Source organism: Hylobates moloch, unplaced genomic scaffold (assembly GCF_009828535.3).
Source record: "Hylobates moloch isolate HMO894 unplaced genomic scaffold, HMol_V3 SCAFFOLD_7, whole genome shotgun sequence".
In the NCBI taxonomy this organism is placed as follows: domain Eukaryota; kingdom Metazoa; phylum Chordata; class Mammalia; order Primates; family Hylobatidae; genus Hylobates; species Hylobates moloch.
The window spans coordinates 60,091,547-60,108,940 of record NW_026652282.1 but is presented as its reverse complement, the minus strand read 5'-3'; the positions used below and the strand labels follow the sequence as shown (position 1 = coordinate 60,108,940).

General features: G+C 47.6%; 1 protein-coding gene across 2 annotated transcripts; it reads right to left on the bottom strand.

Annotated features, from left to right (window-relative positions):
- Positions 1-12,419: 12,419 nt before the first annotated feature.
- On the bottom strand, positions 12,420-13,396 carry LOC131383925 (protein FAM236D-like). 2 transcript variants are annotated; one of them, XM_058441641.1, is made up of 3 exons: positions 13,078-13,396; positions 12,725-12,900; positions 12,420-12,570 (listed from the first exon to the last, which is right to left on the bottom strand). In XM_058441641.1, exons 1-3 carry the CDS (start codon positions 13,297-13,299, stop codon positions 12,543-12,545), a joined length of 426 nt encoding a protein of 141 aa, XP_058297624.1. In that variant the 5' UTR covers positions 13,300-13,396; the 3' UTR covers positions 12,420-12,542. The 2 variants fall into 2 exon arrangements, with proteins under 2 accessions (XP_058297624.1, XP_058297625.1); XM_058441642.1 differs by having other exon boundaries at positions 12,725-12,888.
- Between the last annotated feature and the right edge of the window lie 3,998 nt (positions 13,397-17,394).

Below are 17,394 nucleotides of genomic sequence, written 5' to 3'. Positions count from 1 at the left end.
CAGTATTGCACCCACAGTGTCATCTCTATCCATAGTGTACAACTAGTCCTCTACAAAACCATTGACTAGGCATATGAACAGCATCCTGACCAGCCATCAGGAAGAATAAAAAATAATGTGGTCCTACACTGGTTGTGCTCCCTGGAGCTACCTTTAGCGTAGTTATGATGATAGACTGTCTGACCTTGACCTGTGCCTCCAAGTCCTGGATTTGGCTCAAGAGTCATACTGGCCCTGGGAGGCCATCGCCACATCCTGGATGATGACTACAGCCCAGCCAACCAAAGTATCTCAAAGGATGACCACAGTCCAAACAACCACCACCTTCTAGACTCCTGGGTTATAACCCTCTCCTCCCCCATCCTCCTTATTGTGTGCATAAAACCACACTTTTAAGACCAGCCTCACTAGGGTTTCCATACCCACCCTAGGAGAACAAAGCCCATTTCCACTCAGGCTAAAACTTTGTCCCCGTGTGCCTCCTGAGGCAAGGCTACTGCTTGAGGCTACCTACCCCCTGTGCTAATCTGTGTGTATACATAGCTGAAATTACATCCCAAAGGCCGGACTTCACACAATGCCAGGCCTGCTTCCTGCCCCCAGGAACAGACCCCCCTCTTATTTGCTGACCCAAAGCTCATGAAACAAGCCCATAAAGCCATCCATAGGAAACGTTATCGTTTTAAGGCCTTGGGTTTTCCTCTATGCTGTCCTGGTCCAGATCAAGGGGATGCTGATGTATCAGGTCTGGTCCCAGGCCCATGATTGCAGCTCAGGCACCTATCCAAATCCATGCATTCCTATTTGTTTGCCTATGCCCACATAGCATAAGCAGACATAATACCCCACATAATAAAGGAAACTCCAGGTAAACTTGAGAGTGGCACGTGCCAGTCTCCTAGATAACTCCCGCCTGCTAAGCTCACTCTTAGAAATCTCACCTGCACATTGCTAACACTGCTCTTCCTCACTCCACTCTCTCCTCAGCCGCCCCTGCACTCTGTGGGCTGTCAGAAATTGGTCCATTCCCCCTCCCCCGACACTATTAAAAACTCCTACAGGGGGGCTCCTTGTCCTGTATATATTTCCAGGTGCTCCACTCCCTCCCCCACGCCTCCCTCTCCCTTCCTCGGGGACGCTCCTCACTTTAACTACCCTTGAGTGACTAATACACCTTTGAAATACTTGAGATAATTGCTGGCTCTGGTGTGGAGTGTGTTGACACTGATACCTTTAAAAGGAGGGGAGCAGCAGACCTGGCAGCTAGCCAGGTCATCGGGCTGTACCACCGTCAATAGGAGAATAAACACGCTGTGATGTACTCGTACAATGGAATACTACTCAGCAATAAAAACGAACAAACTGTCAATACACACAACAAGGATGAATCTCAAAAAACGTTAAGTTGAGCAAAAGAAGCCTGAAAAAAATGTGCACTGTGGTTCAGTTTCTATAAAGTTGCGGAAGAGGCAAAATTAATCTGCGGTGATAGAAATCAGAAAAGCGGTTGCCGCTGGAGGGAGGGGTGGATACTGACTGACTGCGAAGGAACACAAGGGAACTTTCTGGGGCGATTGAAGTCGTCTCTATTCTGATCTGTGTGACAGTTACCAAAGTGAATGCATTGGACAAAAATCAGCCATCTCTATACTTAACCATTTGGATTTGTGCATTTCTGTGCATGCAATTTATACTCCCAATTTAAAGTGCTGCCAGTATAAGAAAAGGAATAAAACAAAAACAAATTGCTACCCCAACTTTCTTTTTGTTTTATATTGTTTTCCACACTTTTGTTCTCAATCTTTCTGTTTTTTATTTTTTATTTTTTTGATGTAAACGTGTTTCTTGGTTCTCATTTTGATAATCCAACCTGAGGGTCTCTTTTAACTGGTGAGTTTAGCAGATTCACAATTACATTTACTATAATTATTTTACATTAAGACTTACATGCGCTGTATTATTTGGCCATATATGAACAACCCATAGCTCAACAGCCTGAGATATATGTGGAAGCTTCAATGAACAGAGCTGGGACGGAACTATATGGCTGATCCTTGTTCCCTGACCAGGGTCAAACTGAACTTGCCAGTTGAGAATTGTCTTATGGACGGAACAGAATAGGACATGCAGTTACTCTTACGCATTTTTGAATAGTAAGAACTCAGAGGGGAACTTGCCATAATGTAAATTATGTATATGATAGAGATATCCTAATTAGAACAGTGTTGTGCTGGCTCTTGAGATAAATAGGTCAGCAGAAAAGAACACAAAGCCCAGAGACAGACCTTTGCAGGTAGGGAATTTGATAAGTTTAATGTTTGTTGGCACTGCAAGTCAGTGTTGCAATGATGGGCATTTGATAGAAAGTACGTACTTCCAACCCCCCAAATAAAAAGCCCCACTCCAAAGGTGACCACTCTTAAAAGGTTGATGAGCATCCTTTTAGACCTGTTCTATGCTTTTACGCTAGTGTATTTTTACCCACAGAAATGTATAATTGAGTTTTGCTTTGCCTGACTAAATGATGACAATCCTATATATTGTTCCTCAACATTTTAAAACTCAAGAATAGATGTTTTTTCACGTCATACCTGTAAATCTTCCTTAATCTTTCAACTTACACACGGTAGTTAGTCACAGTGTAGTTGTTAAAAGCGTTCTCTTATTGATGAGTATTTCTGTTATTTTCAATTTGGGCAACCATTATATACAAGATAGCAATGACAACTCTTGCACACATCTCCTTGTGCATAGGACTGGGTGGTTCTCTAGGATTAGGGTCGCCAGAGTTAGCAAATAAAAGTAAAGGAAACCCAGTTACATTTGAATTTCCCATAAACAATAAATAATTTCTTAGCATTTAGTAAGTGTTTTAGTGTAAGAATGCCTCAAATATTGCATACAGGACACACTTATACTAAAAAAGTGTTTGCTGTGGATCTGAAATTCAAGCTTAACTGGGAGTCCATTATTTTATTTGGTACCAATACGAAGGATGAATACCTATAAGTGACTTTTGTTGTTGAGTGTATACGCATTTAAAATTTTATAGCTGATTGACAGTCTTTACAATTGTGTTTTGCCATATTTGATATGAATCTACTTAAACATGGGTTTGCTGCATGTTGGGTAAATAATTGTATCTCTTTGTTGTTTTATGAGTATTTCCCTGATTGTTGTTGGGATCAAAGAATTTTTTTTTCGATTCTCCTGCCTCAGCCTCCCGAGTGGCTGGGATTACAGGCACGCACCACCACGCCCGACTAATTTTTGTATTTTTAGTCAAGGCAGGGTTTCACCCTGTTGGCCAGGCTGGTCTCGAACTCCTGACCCCAAGAGATCTGCCCACCTCAGCCTCCCAAAGTGCTGGGATTACAGGTGTGAGCCACTGTGCCCAGCCTGAAGATTTTGTTTGTTTTTTATTATTATACTTTAAGTTCTGGGGTACATGGGCACAACATGCAGGTTTGTTGGCCATCTGAATTTCTGACTCTGGGGAGTAGGTCCATAAGTTTTGCTCATTTTCTACCTTTTCTTTACTTTTTTAGAGCAGGCTAGCATGAGCAGTGTGTGGGGTGGTAAAGGGAGGCAGGGCATAGGGCTATGCTGCTGCAGAGAGAAGCAGAGAGAGAGAATGAAGAGAAGGAAGCTTGAATGCGTCACTCAGCCTGAGTATGCCTAGCAAGCACACTGCTCTCAGCTTGGGTCATCCTCTGGTGGTCCCTCTTCAAAAGTGTAAAGCATTTTGGCCTAGGCTTTTCCCCCTTCCTTGGCCTGCAGAGGCCCTCTGAGGTCTGTCTGTGGACAGAGTAGTGGATTGGACAACTTTTTGAGGAGGTTGGGTGACTTTGTCGTGGGGAGAACAGAGAACAGTTGTGAACAAATACTACAGTGGGGAGCATTCCAGGGAACAGAGCTCTCCTTCACCTCACAGGCTAAAACCCTCCACATGGCCAGCAGTTGTGTTCAGTGGGTCATGTAGAGAGGATTCTATAGCACTTACAGTATCTTAATGAGAGTCTGCAGCCAAAGACTCACCAAGGACAGTTTTAAAGAAATTTGTATGATTCCCACTACTGTGCGTTGCAATGATTTCTTTTTTTCTTTTCTTTCTTTCTTTTTTTTGAGACGGAATCTCTCTCTGTCACCAGGCCGGAGTGCAGCAGCACGATCTCAGGTCAGTGCAACCTCTGCCTCCCAGGTTCAAGCAATCCTCCTGCCTCAGCCTCCCGAGTAGCTGGGACTACAGGCACACGCTACCACGCCCAGCTAATTTTTGTATTTTTAGTAGAGGCGGGGTTTTACCACGTTGGCCAGGATGGTCTCGATCTCCTGACCTCGTGATCCGCGTGCCTTGGCCTCCCAAAGTGCTGGGATTACAGGCGAGAGCCACTGCACCCTGCTCATTGCAATGATTTCTAATGCATATCTCTTGTTTGTGTTGTCTGCATTTTTCCAGGCTTCTTTAAATATAAAAAGCCCTTAAGAAAGCAAAACCATGTGAATAATTTGATCGAGAATGACAAGATGTTTGATGAAATTTAAAGTACATTTGCAAACAAGAAGAAGAAGAGGAAGAAGATGAAGGAGGAGGAGGAGGAGGAGTCGGCGGTGAGGGTGAAGAAGAAAAGAAAGCCTGCTAGAAAGTTTGGTTGAGAGGGAAACATCTCCAGGTTGATAAGTGGTATGTGAGTCGGGGCCCAATCAGGAGACAGAAACCATGCAGGTTGTTTGGACAGAGCACAGTGAATACAAAACATGGCTAAGTGGTGGAAGGGGGTTACCTCCTAGAAGGCACAAAAGAGAGCTTTAAGGGGTCCAGGAGTAGCAGTTGCAAAAGAGCAGCTACTACCTCTAGGATGAGGGATAGCAGGCAGTAAAGGAGTAGGAGAGTTCGCTGTTCCTCCCGAGCTGAGAATCAGACCTCTTTGAAGAGGATGTAGCTGCCAAAAGAACTTGCAGCCTGCCAGTGGTGTCGAAACTTACCAGAGAGTGTGGGCCTTTGCTGGTCTGTAGCAGAGACCACCAAGGCAGGAAGGTGGTGGGTGGTGGTGGTGCATGGGAAGGCTGGAGCTGCTCAGAGGCAACTGATAGTGGGGAAATCATGGTCTGGAGGTGCAGCTGGAGCTTGCCTGCACTGGTCTCTGACCTCCTTCAGTGAATATCATCAAACGGGAGACTGCTACTAGCAGGAGGGACGAATTTTCCTGCTGGGATTTGTAGGGTCGCCCCCAGTGCTCTCTATGGCCAGAGCGTAACATTCTGTTAGTTGGCATAGGAGAAAGACTCACAAGGATCACCTCTAGTGTGACAAAGCAGGGCAAAGAAGGAGTAACTTGGACCTGACAGACAATATGTTGATAAATGTCACAATCGGTATCCAAAACCAACAACATATTTAGCCCCAAATGAACGGAGTCCTTCCCGTTAAGAGTGGGAACGAGGACAACAAAAATGTTTCACATCATCGCTATTAGCTAACAGGGTACCACGGTCCTAGTCAATGTGATGAGAAAAGGGAAAATGAATACTGTATTAATAATATGCGGAGACTGTGATTGCCTACCTAGAAGACGCGCGAGAATCCACTGAAAAAGCATTCTAATTAAGGAGAGGGGATATTAAGATGGCCGTATGCCCCAAAGTATACAAAACCAGTAGGCTTCCTATATGTCAGAAATAAGTAATTAGAAGACATAATGGGAAATACACAATTCACAGCAGCAATAAAACTAAAAAGACTGCCATGGACAAACTTAAGAATTATGCAAAAGCTATATAAAGCAAACTAAAAGGTGACTGAAGTACTCTGATTAAAAAGCAGAATCAATGGAAGAACATGAAGAACATGCTATATTTTGTGGCTGAGGAGCCTTCATCTTCTCATGTTAATGAGATGTTAATTATTCTCATAGTAAACTATACGTCCTAAGAAATTCTAGTTAAAATTCAAGCCAGGGAATTTTCTTTAACTTGAAAACTTTGATTTTGAAGTTCTTATAGATGACAATATTTTCCAAAACAGTTTGAAGAAATTTTGTAAAAGAAGAATAGTGAGGGGGGAATTAGTTCTACTCACACAACAACAATTTCTAAATCTTTATAGCAGAATTAGCAACAACAGAATTTAGATCAATGGAAGAAATTTGAAGTGCAAGCGTGGACATTATATGGAAATCTAGTACGTGTTATTGCGAAGTATAACAATTGCTATATAAAAGTCGACCGCAATCCCAGCACTTTGGGAGGCCGATGAGATGAGGGCGGGCCTGAAGTCAGGAGTTGAAGACCAACGTGGCCAACATGGCAAAACCCCGTCTCTACTAAAAGTACAAATATTAGCCGGGCGTGGTGGTGGGCACCTGTAATCCCAGCTACTCAGGAGGCTGAGGCAGGAGAAGCTTGCACCCAGGAGGCGGAGGTTGCAGTGAGCCGAGATCGCACCACTGCACTCCAGCCTGGGGGACAAGAGCAAGACTCCGTCTCAATAACAGCAATAACAACAACAACAACAACAACAACAACAACAACAACAACAACGTCGACCGTTTTGTTATGTGTGAGGAGGCTATACTGGTTACTGTCTAGAAAGGTTAGGATGAAAGAAAGGAATGCTAAGTTGTACCACGATACAATGAGAGAATGCACTTGCTAGGGTGGAGGAATCTTCTTGCTATTTATTTGCAGGCTTCCTAGGGGCTGACCTCAAGGCAGGAGTCGATTTAAGGTCCCCGAATCTCAGATGAGAGGTGAAATGGGAGAGAGCGCTCTGTAGAGAAAGGATGAGGCGCAGTGACGTGAGAGTAAGAGAGGTAAGAAGAGGATGTCATTATGGGAATGGTGGTTTGCAAAGTTAGATTACAATTAACAATAACTTTCCAGACTGTGTAGCAGAGAAATAATACACAAGAGAACTGATGTTGTGCACCCAGATCCACTGATCATAAAGAAAACGAAACACATCTTCAGTTCTCCATGGAGGTCACTTGTTTCCCAGGTCCTTCCTCCACATCTAGATGACCACACAGGGTGCAAGCAATGTAGATGGGATGTACACTATAATAATGAAACGAACGCAAAGGAAAACTCACTAAGTGCTTACTCTAGGCCAGGCACTGAGCAAAGCAACTTCAGGTAGATGATCTGAAGAGGAAGCTGCAGAGGCAGCCGCTGGACAGAAATGCCTACGCTCTTAGGGAGTCTTCTCCACAGGAGAGAAGGAGGGATACGAAGATAATTCAGAATGATCGGATTCATCACAGCAACAGGTAACAGTTACTAAGCGCTTACACTGGGCCTGGTCTCTTTTAGGCTTATGGTCTCTTTCAAGCCTCACATGAGCAGCCCCACCTCTGGGAGCAGCGCCCCCGCATCCCTCAGGCTGTAGCCTGCGGTACTGTTTTCTGCCAGAAGAGGCACTGCGGGGCGGCGCCCCCCAGTTCCCACAGCTCCGGGAAGACCCGGGCGGCGGAGGCTTAGCCCCCTCCCCTCCCGCTTCCTCCTCCTCCTCCTCCTCCTCCTCCTCCTCCTCCTCCTCCTCCTCTTCCTCCTCCTCCTCTTCCTCCTCCTTCTCCTCCTCCGGGTCTGAGGGCGGCGGTCTCCGACTCAAGACCCTGGGGCTCCGGGTCTTCTCAGCAGCCGCCGCAGCAGCCGCGGCGACGTCACTGTCCTCGCGGCCTGGCACACAGCGCTCCGGCCGCCGAATGCCCGTGGACGCGCATCTCTTCTCAGAGTTCCTGCTTCCTGGGCCAGCCAAAGCCGCAGGTGAGAACGTCCGCGGTAGAGGTGACACCCAGGGCCTGCGGGTCTCAGAGGCCCGGTGGCCTCCTCCTCTCCTCCTTGCCCAAGAAACCCCCACGGGGGCGCCTGCAGCGGGGACACCAAGTGCTCCCCGGAGTCCTGGGAGCACTTCTTCTGAGGCATGGAGCCCCTGCTCAGGTGCTTCTGAAAGTTCCTTTGTGGACCCCAGAAACCCCTAGGCAACTGTCTGCCCCGCCCCGCGCCCCCGCCCCCCCCGCCCCCCGCCCCCCGCCCCCCGCCCCCGCAGTACCCCTCGGGCCCCCGACATCCCTGATGCGCATGCCCAGGGGCCCTGTGAGCTAGAAAGTAGCTGAGCTGGTGCAGTACCTGCTGGTTAAGAACCGGAAGACGGTGGCGATCAAAAGGGCAGACATGCTGAAGTATGTCATCAAAAGGTACAGGAGCTTCCTCCCTGAGATTTTCAAGAAAGCGTCTGACCTCCCCGAGTTAGTCTTTGGGTTCTATCTGAAGGAACTTGATCCAGCAGAGCACTCTTATGTCTTGATCAGAAAAATCGATCCTGCCCTGGTTTGGGGCCTGACAGGCGACCAGGGCACACCAAAGACCCGGCTCCTGATGATTACTCTGGACTCGATCTTCATGCAGGCCAGCTGTGTCCCCGAGGAGGTGGTCTGGGAGGTGTTGAGGGTGTTGGAGGCACATTTCTTCTAAAAAGCATTTCGTCTCTGGGGAGTCCATGAAGCTCATCACCAAAGCTAGTGTGCAGCAGGAGTATCTGGTGCACAAATAGGTGTCCCACAGCAATCCCACGCTCTAGGTGTTCTTGTGGGGGCTCTCAAAGGAAACAAGACAGATGGAAGTCCCGGAGTTTGTGGCCAAAGTGAATGACACCCACCCCAGTTCCTTTCCGTGGCAGTAAATGAGGCATTGAGAGAAGAGGAGGAGATACCCCGTGCCCGAGATGGCAGCTGCCGTTGGTGACGTGACAAGTGCCAGTGTTAGTGCCAGTTCCAGTTCCAGGGCCTATGCCATGGCTGAAGCAAGCATCAGCACCAGCACCAATGCAAGTGCCAGTTGCCAGTGCCAGGGCTAGAGCCATGGCTGGAGCAAGTATCAGTACCTGGGACAGTGCCAGTGTGGTTGCAATCTCAGGCTAGTGTCAGGGACTCCTCCTGCCAGCAGTGAAGGCTGAGGCTGAGTCTTCACTTTGTTTTGCTGTGGGTAGTCAAAAGAGCCCCACAGCAGTGGGTGCTGGGGTCCTGACTTTTCAAGAGTCCAGGGGTAGAGTGGGGTTAGGGAGAACCTCCCGCCCATGGTATCTGTGTTCCAGTTCTATTTGTCTTTCTCAGTGATTTAGCTTTCAATTGGCATACTGCAAAGTTTTGTTTGCCTTAATTAACTTTTTTTTTTGTAATGATGATCAATTTACAGGAAATAAACCGGTTAAAACTACATGATGACAGAGTTATATCAGAGTTGAAACAAACGCCATACCTAAGCATTTTTTCAAAATCCTTTGTTCCATCCAAGTACACTTGATTGAGTACTTAAGTTGAACATCCAGGTCTATGAATGACGTTGGTCAAATGTTTTATTGTTCTCTGTTTCGATTTTAGCAGGAGAGATTTGCTGTTTCATAAAAGAAATTGGGAGAGTATATCATTTTATGCCTGTAACTTATTATAGCGTTGGAATAAGCTGTTCTTTGGAAGTTTGAGAGACTTTACCAGTACAATCACTCCCCCCCCGCCCCGGCCTCCAAATATAAAAAGATAAAATAAAAAGCCGGTCAGTGTCTGTTGCACAAAATTACAACCGCTCTCTGCTTGTATTTGCCTAGTTCTCCAGAATGTAGGGAAAAATAAAAATTCAATGAATTAGACACCTCGCTCATCGACTCATTTATTCAACATACATTTACTGACTACCTACTATATGTGAGGCACTGTGCCGGGCGCTGGAGATACAGGAATGCACCAGACTCAGCCTCTGCCCCACATCTGAGAGTCTAGATGGGGCTGTCATGTAAGTAAATCAGCCAGATGTGGCAGTTTGATGTATTAATTGCCGGGATGAGGATAAGGACCAGGTGGTATGGGAGCCTGGAGGAGAGACACTTAACCCTGGGTGGTGGACGTCTGGGAACAAGGAGGGCTTCCTTGTAGTGAGATGCCATCTGAGATCTGAAGCACTGAAGGAGTAGTAAGTGCGGTGTGTCCCCGAGGCAGGGTATTGTGGGCATCGGGAGCATTCCATGTTCTTCAGTGGAACTGGAAGGTTAGAATTTGGGGAGACTGGGGAGAGATGATCTGGGGGTGGGGACCTGTACAGGAGCCAGGATCCTCAGTTGGCGGACTTCACAGCTGAGAGATTAAAAAAATAATGATAATAAAGTAAATGTGTAGTGGAAAGTGACTCTTTGGAAAGCAGCTGCTCTTGGCTCTTGGATGAGCCAGAGAAAAGACTCCGCCTGTGGCATGCCTAGAAGCTGTCCTGGACTCCTGTCCCTGTGCAGTTTCTACAGTGCACACAGCAGGTGCTTTACATCCAGCATCCGTAAGGAGTGATGGGCAAGGGGGTAAGTGTGTTGCACTCACCGGATCTGATTCCCAGAAGCTACTGAGCAGATGTTCGCCCGTGAAGCCTGGGAGAGACAGAGCTCAGTGGGTTATATGACTACAGTTAGTTGTTGTTGTTGTTGTTTTAAGAAACAAAGGCCTAGATGTTAGAATGGATAAGTTATCCTGTTTATACAGAGGGAAAACTGTTTGTAGGGTTGAGAGATAAGTCTAGACTAGCCTGGAGCGAAGCCAGGAAGAGCCTTGATGGCTCAAACCCGATTTGGCTGGCCCAGGAAGCTATGGAGGTTTCCTGAGCAGGGAAGGATCTGATGAAGGCCAAACCCTACCAAAATTACAGTGGCCAGCACCAGCGTGGTTTTCAAAGGACCAGTATTCTCCATGCCTTAGAATGGTCCTGGTGGGTATAGTGATCATAATAACTAGCCTAAAATTATCTTCAGTTCTTAGAGATTGACATGCATGTTTTACATCCCTGCCCGTGGGCCTTGCAAAGCCTTTTTGTGCCCTTCGTCACAAACACCGTGGGATCCTGGCACCAGTTCTCTCAGGACCTACCCTAGGATATGTAGGATCCAGAGAACATTACACTGTAACCCCTCACTCGCATTCCTCTGCTGGCGTCAAGGAAAGGCTGGAGGTGGTGGTGGTGGTGGGGTGGTGCAGTGGAGTTGGGGGTATCATAATATGAAAGCATGCAATCTGAGGTGAATGGGGAAAGGGTTTTGGAAGGGCTCTGTCTTAGTTTGGGGTGGGGATAGTAGGAGCTGATTATGTGTACCTCAATCTGAGGCCTTTCCTCAAAATCCCGAGCCACCTGCTCTCCATGTGAAGCCAATAAACATTGTCAGTTATGAAGGGTGTATGCATTTGGGCAGGGAGAGATGATATTTTTTCTGCATTGTTACACTGAATTGCCCTCCTCAAGGCCATAGCAAGATACCTGTGGAAAAAGCATTGTCTATAAGTCACAGTCCTAACAGGTACTTAGGAAGAAGCAATGCTGTCCCATGACTGTAACCACGTACATGAGTCCAGATACGAGTGTATGTCTTAAGCTCCTCTCCATCTCCAACAGCCAACCCTATCCCACCTAAATATCTTTCTCAAGAGGTGTAAAAAGATATTGACCCATAAAACCACCAAACACTTCCAGATTTTTTTTCAGTCTTAATGAGAGAGAAGCAAGAGAATGTGCCAGCAGGGAGGATGGGTCAGCCTCCTGTGGGAGTGGGTCCTCGAGAGTGTTGCTCTCCCCTGGGCATGCTGAGACACTAGAGCTGCCCAGCCTGCAAAGCTGAGGACCCCACTCTGGGAGCACCCATGGGACTCAGCTCCTCATTCAGAAAGTAAACAGATCAATGTAATTTGACGTGGGCCTCTGTGACGTCCTCCCACCCATTACTGTGTGTCTGAAAGGCCCGCCGTCTCTCCATTGACCTTGGTGATTGCTTGTGTTGCAATTTCTAACAGGTCAAAGGAACAAGTATGCTCCAACCCCCTTTGTAGAATTCTCCTGCTGGTACTGTGTTGCAGCACATATCAAGGTCACCTCAGGAAGGCAAAAGAAAGAAAAAATGAAGCCCTCCTCTTACGAAAACGAACAATGCGTAGGTGGAGACGAGGCCGTCTGTTGGAAGGGCTCTCTGTCTTGCGGTGGGGTAGGAGGGCCCGGGAGCTCTTTGTCAGTATCGGGGTTAACGCCTTTTCTGAGATCCACAGATTCTTCCTCCACATGACCCTCCCGCCTCCGCATATAAACACTGCCCAGTTTTCCTCCCATATGAAGACCCTGCGCATTGCTGGAGGAAGAGAGATGTTATTCTGTCCTCATTCCTGCATGTAAGTGCCTCACCAGGGTCAGAGCTGCCAGCTGTGGAAAACTCACCATTGATTGGCCACAGCCCATTGCCACCAGGACCCAGGAACAAGCAGCGCTGCCTCGAGGAGGAGGGCGGACAGCCTAACCGGGCTAAGGAAGATGCTAGCTCTCTCCTTCCACAGCCCCACCACCACCAAAGCTGACCACCCTCACTTCACCCGACATGTTGAAAGTTACATCAAATGCCACAAAGCAAAAACAGTCAAGCGTGCCAGCATTTATTTCAGGCCTGGTGACTGGGACACTGGGGCGAGCAGGGGCATGGAGCAGCAGAAGGGGCTCGGTCACCGTTCACGCCTGTGTCTGTGGCTCCGGTGGTCTCAGATTCCGGGTGCCCGGTATCCTCCCCTAGGGAGGAAAGCAGAGTGACAAGTGGACCCTCGGGAGCCCTGGGGATTTCTGGCTTGGCCTGAGGTTCTCTTGGTGGAACAGGAAGGGGAGGCGGATGGGCTTGGTGGTGAGCAGTGAGAGAGGTGGAGGCTGGCTCCGAAGGAGCTCTCACCTGAAGCACTTGGTGAAACATGCCAGGGCCCTCTGGAACCGGCTCCTCCAAGACCCTCGCAGAAGAGCAGGTTCCCTGGGCAAGCCTGTGCCACCGGATGGGTCCTCCGTGGTGTCAGACACAGCAACCACTTCCTCAGGGTCTTTTTGCGGCCCTTTCACATTCTGAAAGACAGACTAAATAGCTGGATCCTAATGGTCCCTCCCACCCCTGGCTTCCTTCACCCCATCCAGCAACTGTTGTGTGCATCTCTGGCCCTCTTCCAGGGGCTGGGGATGCAGCAGTGACCTGCACAGACCAAAGCCCAGCCTCCTAGGGGACATTCCAGGACAATGGAGGGAAGCCAGACTCACCAGGTCAGCAGGTGGAAGGAAGGGAGTGAAGATCATGCTTCCAGGAGTGTGTGATATGCCGGTAGGGACCGACAGGACTTCGTTGAAGACACCGGCGAAGCTCGTCACTCTGCCGGGTGCAAAGAGGCCGAGGGCCTGCCCCCTGCACGCCCCATTCAGCCCCTCTGCCCCTGCCCCATCGTCCCTCCCTCCTGCAGCGTCGTGCTCCAGCAGCGGATACATTTCTGGTATGTCACATTCCGTCTCTTCCTGTGTTTCTTACTCCCACTCCTCCAATCTTTCTTTCCTTTGTTTCTTCCTCCTGGCCCTCCCAGCAGGCTCGAGTCACGTTTCTGCTTGCTGAGCAGAAACAGCCCCGAGGGTCCTCCTCGAGAGAACATGATGTGTAGAGGTCTTCTACAGGTAGCTCATTTTATTTGGCCATGAATGGTTCATTGCATGCCAAGGTCACACATGGTCCTAGTTTGCCATGAGTGGGACCATTCCGGTTTTAAAACTTAAAGGCCCCTGTCCCGGGAAAGCTCTCAGTCCCAGGGAAACTGGAACTACTTCATTCATGTGGACACTATTGTCACATTACTGTGCACTGTTTTTCTCACATTTAACAGTTGAACCCTACAGATGAAATTGTTAAGAGTGATCCTGATACATAAGACGTAGACATTTATGAGTAATCGATGTGTATTGAAGGCTCTGTATATCTTCATAGTGTGGAGGTAAATGCAGCATTATGTGTTTGCCCCTGAATACATATCCACTAAAAGCCTATGACCGGACCGCAGCCATCACATCTGCTCTTGGGGTGTGACACCAGAGTTCTAGATGGACCCAGAATTGCAGAGAGACAAGGTCAGGGGAAGGAGCCGGGAAAGAGGTTAACAAGACCACAGATGCTGCAGATGGGATTCACACGAAGATGTCCTTCCCACCAGCCAGGCCATCGCTGGCTTTGTAAGGTAATGAGATTAGCAACATTAGACATGTTGAAACACAGCCTGAGCGGTCACTTGTACCGTATGCTGCAGAGAAGAGGGTTCAAATGGTTTCAGACAGCCCTGTGATTCATAGGATTTGTGTGCAAATTGGAGGTAAAGAGCCCTTAGCTTTCATGTAAATACATAATTCCCTCTGACGTGTACAAAAATTCTCCCCAAAATCTTGTGAATTTCCAGGCAAGTGTTGTGAAATACTTAGGAACTCCTCCGAGAAGTGAGCAGGTCTCATTGTCTGTCCTATCTCCCTTTTCTCTCCTTGAATCTACTCCAGTTAGGTTTTCTCCTACACCACTCCACCGAAACTTAGGAGTTAATTGAACATGAACCAATGAACAAGTGAAAGTAATGTTTCTTATAGTTGTTTATGACTAGCTACGTGATTAAAATGACCAAACCGGCAAGTTGTGTTTAAATGCTTAATAAAAGCTAGGTTTAAATTGTTAACTTAAAAAATGAATGGAAATGAAGACCCAAATAACTACACTGTCATCTTCCCAGCACGACTTTCATTCTCATATAAAGAAACTCATTTTCTAAGTAGGAGGGTTGCTCCAAACTGCTGGAAATTCCCAGGAAGAAAGGCCCAGGTTTTATGGAGCTTCCACCTGTTTCCTTGTAGACGCAGCCAACTGCCACCAGGTGGCAGAACAAGATGAGAAAACTGTGCCCCACGGAGTCCCTGAGCCCCTTCTGCTGCAGTTTTTGAGTGAGTTTTCTCAGGGGCCGGAATCAGTCCTGGGGAACCATCCCAAGGTTCCGCCCTCTTAAGCTATTCCAGGGTGCACCCAGGGCCTGCCTGGTCCAGGGTTTCTGACGTCTATGATGACGCTTAAGGCAGTGACATCGATCAGCAGGGCCTCTGGGCTGGGAGACCCAATTCACCTCCTCATTAGTAACCCTGGGATGTGGTAGTAGGTGGCTTCAGGCAGGATGAGGGGCGAGTTGTAGCTGTCAGTATGTCAGGGTAGTGACATCTGTGATTCTGCAGGGACATTTGGACGGCAGGGAATCAGAAACGCCAGAAAGCGAGGGTCCGCAACGCAAAACCTTGCCAACTGCTGTGGACTGAATTGCGTTCCCCCACCCTGCAATTAACATATTGAAGCCCTGACCCCTAACGGGACTGTATCTGGAGCTAGAGCCTTTAGGAGGCAATTAAGGTTAAATGAGGTCATAAGAGTGGAGCCCTGCTCCGACAGGATTAGCGTCCTTATGAGAAGAGACGCCACAGAGCTCATTGTATCTGTCAGTATCTCGAGGTAGTGACAACTGTGCTTCTGCAGGGACATTTGGGCAGCAGGGATGTCTCTTTTTCTCTGCACTGCATGCACCCAGGAAAGGCCATGTGACGTCTTAGCAAGAAGGAGGCAAACCATGAGGAGAGCCTTCAGCAGAAACCAAATCGGCCAGCACCTTGATCTTGGACTTCCCAGCTGGCAGAACTGTGAGAAAATAAATGTCTGTTGTTTAAGTCACCCAGCCTGTGGTATTCTGTTATGGCAGCCCGAGCGGACTAATACACCAACCTAGCGATTTTTCAAAGAAATGAGTCCCAGGCTGGCCCAGGAGGCCAGGCTGCTCAGTCCCCGAAGCCTGATGGCAGGTGAGGTGGACAACCCTGTTGTCCCGCCCAGTAACATTTCCCTTTTTTTTCTGAATCTCCTTTGAGAGAACAAGCTGCCTCTGTGCAACTGCCTTGAATGGACCCAGAGTTCTGCAAAGAGTCAGGGAGGGGCTGTGAGTGATGGTGATAAGACCCGCCCCGCACCACCTTGTGGATGGATGGGATTTATATCGAGAAAGGCTACGATGTCGGCCCCCAGTTTTATACCATGTCTCCCTCAGCTGAGATTAAACAAGTGTGTAGGGATTCAAGAAAAAGTTGATTTTTTAATTTGGAGTGGGTGTTACAGGGAGTAGGGGTCAACTGGATTTTGCCAGCCCTGAGATTGAACTGGATAAATTACAGGTAAATTATATGTGTGAAAGCACTGGGTACATGAGAGGATCTCAATACAATTTTGTTGACTTGCAAGCAAGTTTTGCAGAAGCTCCTGCAAGAGGTGAAGTGATTCTGATTATTACAAATAATAACAGTTTCTTTTTATTAAAGACCTAGTAAGTACAGGTATATCACCTGTTTACAATACTGTCTTATTTATGCAAATAATCCTTGTGTATGAAAACAGTACAGACAAAACAGTAGTCTCCCTTGTCCACCCCTCTCCGTCACCAGCCCCCTCAGCAATGGTTTAATGTGTTTCCTCAAAAATTCCTCAATCGATGCATTTACATACACATACATGCACTAATAGAAACATATGCTTGTCTTTTATGGGTCCACAAGATACATACTGGCTCAGGATGCACGTATTGTGTGGCGCTTGATTTTTGCATTTTACAGCAAGTCTGGGTGAACTTCTCCTGTCAGTTGATGGAGAACTATCTCATCATTTTTAACTTCTGCATAGTGTTCTAAGTGATATGCCATAATTCTTTAACTACTTCCATACACAAGGACCTTCACATTGTTTTCCTCCACTTTTAAAGTTCTCAAAAGTTTTTCCAGTATCTTTGTTTGCAGAGGATGTGTCGCTCTAGAAGAGATACACAGAAACAGAATTTTGGCACAAAACCCTACAAATATTTCAACACCGAGTAACCATTGATAAATGGATCTGAAAAGAGGTGGCAGCAATTTATTCTCTCAGGAGCAGTGTAGGATAGTGTTCGTTGTCCTTCACCGTCGCTCTTGATGTTATTCATCCCTTTAAATATTTGCTAATCTGGTGGTTGATATATGAAAGGTTTTGAGACAAAGCCTTCCTTACAGAATCTGTGAAGGTCCAGGGCTGGTCATGCCTGCAAGCCCATACTCAGATGTCGCCTCCAGTGGGCTGGTTGGGGAGAGGCCGAGAAAGGCACAACAGAGTACAACAGAGAGTGACAGGAGGAAGTTTCGGGGTCCATGAGAAGGCTCAGACAGGGCACCCACTCAGCCTTGGGGATGTTAATGGAGTCAGTGGAGGTGTCCCAGAGGATTAGATGCCTGAAATGCGTGAGGAAAGAAATTAGACAGGGAAAGGGAGAGGAGGAACAGCACTTGAAGCACAGAGAACAGGCCACTGAGGTGATTTTGGAAACTGCAAATAAGCAGACCCAGTTTCTAGTCTGTGCACTAGTAGCAGTCAAGGTTGGCTACCACGAAACAGTGCTGGATTAGAAACGTGTGTCCCAGTGGAGACCCTGAGTTCCTCTGCTGCAGTTCTCTAGAATGAGGGTGCTCAATCAGGGGCTAGCCTGAGTTCCAAGGTCCAGCCCT

What these genes read in the sequence shown, in the direction of transcription:
- LOC131383925 (XM_058441641.1), bottom strand. Translation starts at nt 13,299, where the DNA reads ATGTATCCGCTGCTGGAGCACGACGCTGCAGGAGGGAGGGACGATGGG. An exon ending in TCCTTCCACCTGCTGACCTG is followed by an intron (nt 12,901 to 13,077) that starts GTGAGTCTGGCT and finishes CCAGCTATTTAG; the next exon opens with TCTGTCTTTCAGAATGTGAA. An exon ending in TGTTTCACCAAGTGCTTCAG is followed by an intron (nt 12,571 to 12,724) that starts GTGAGAGCTCCT and finishes TTTCCTCCCTAG; the next exon opens with GGGAGGATACCGGGCACCCG.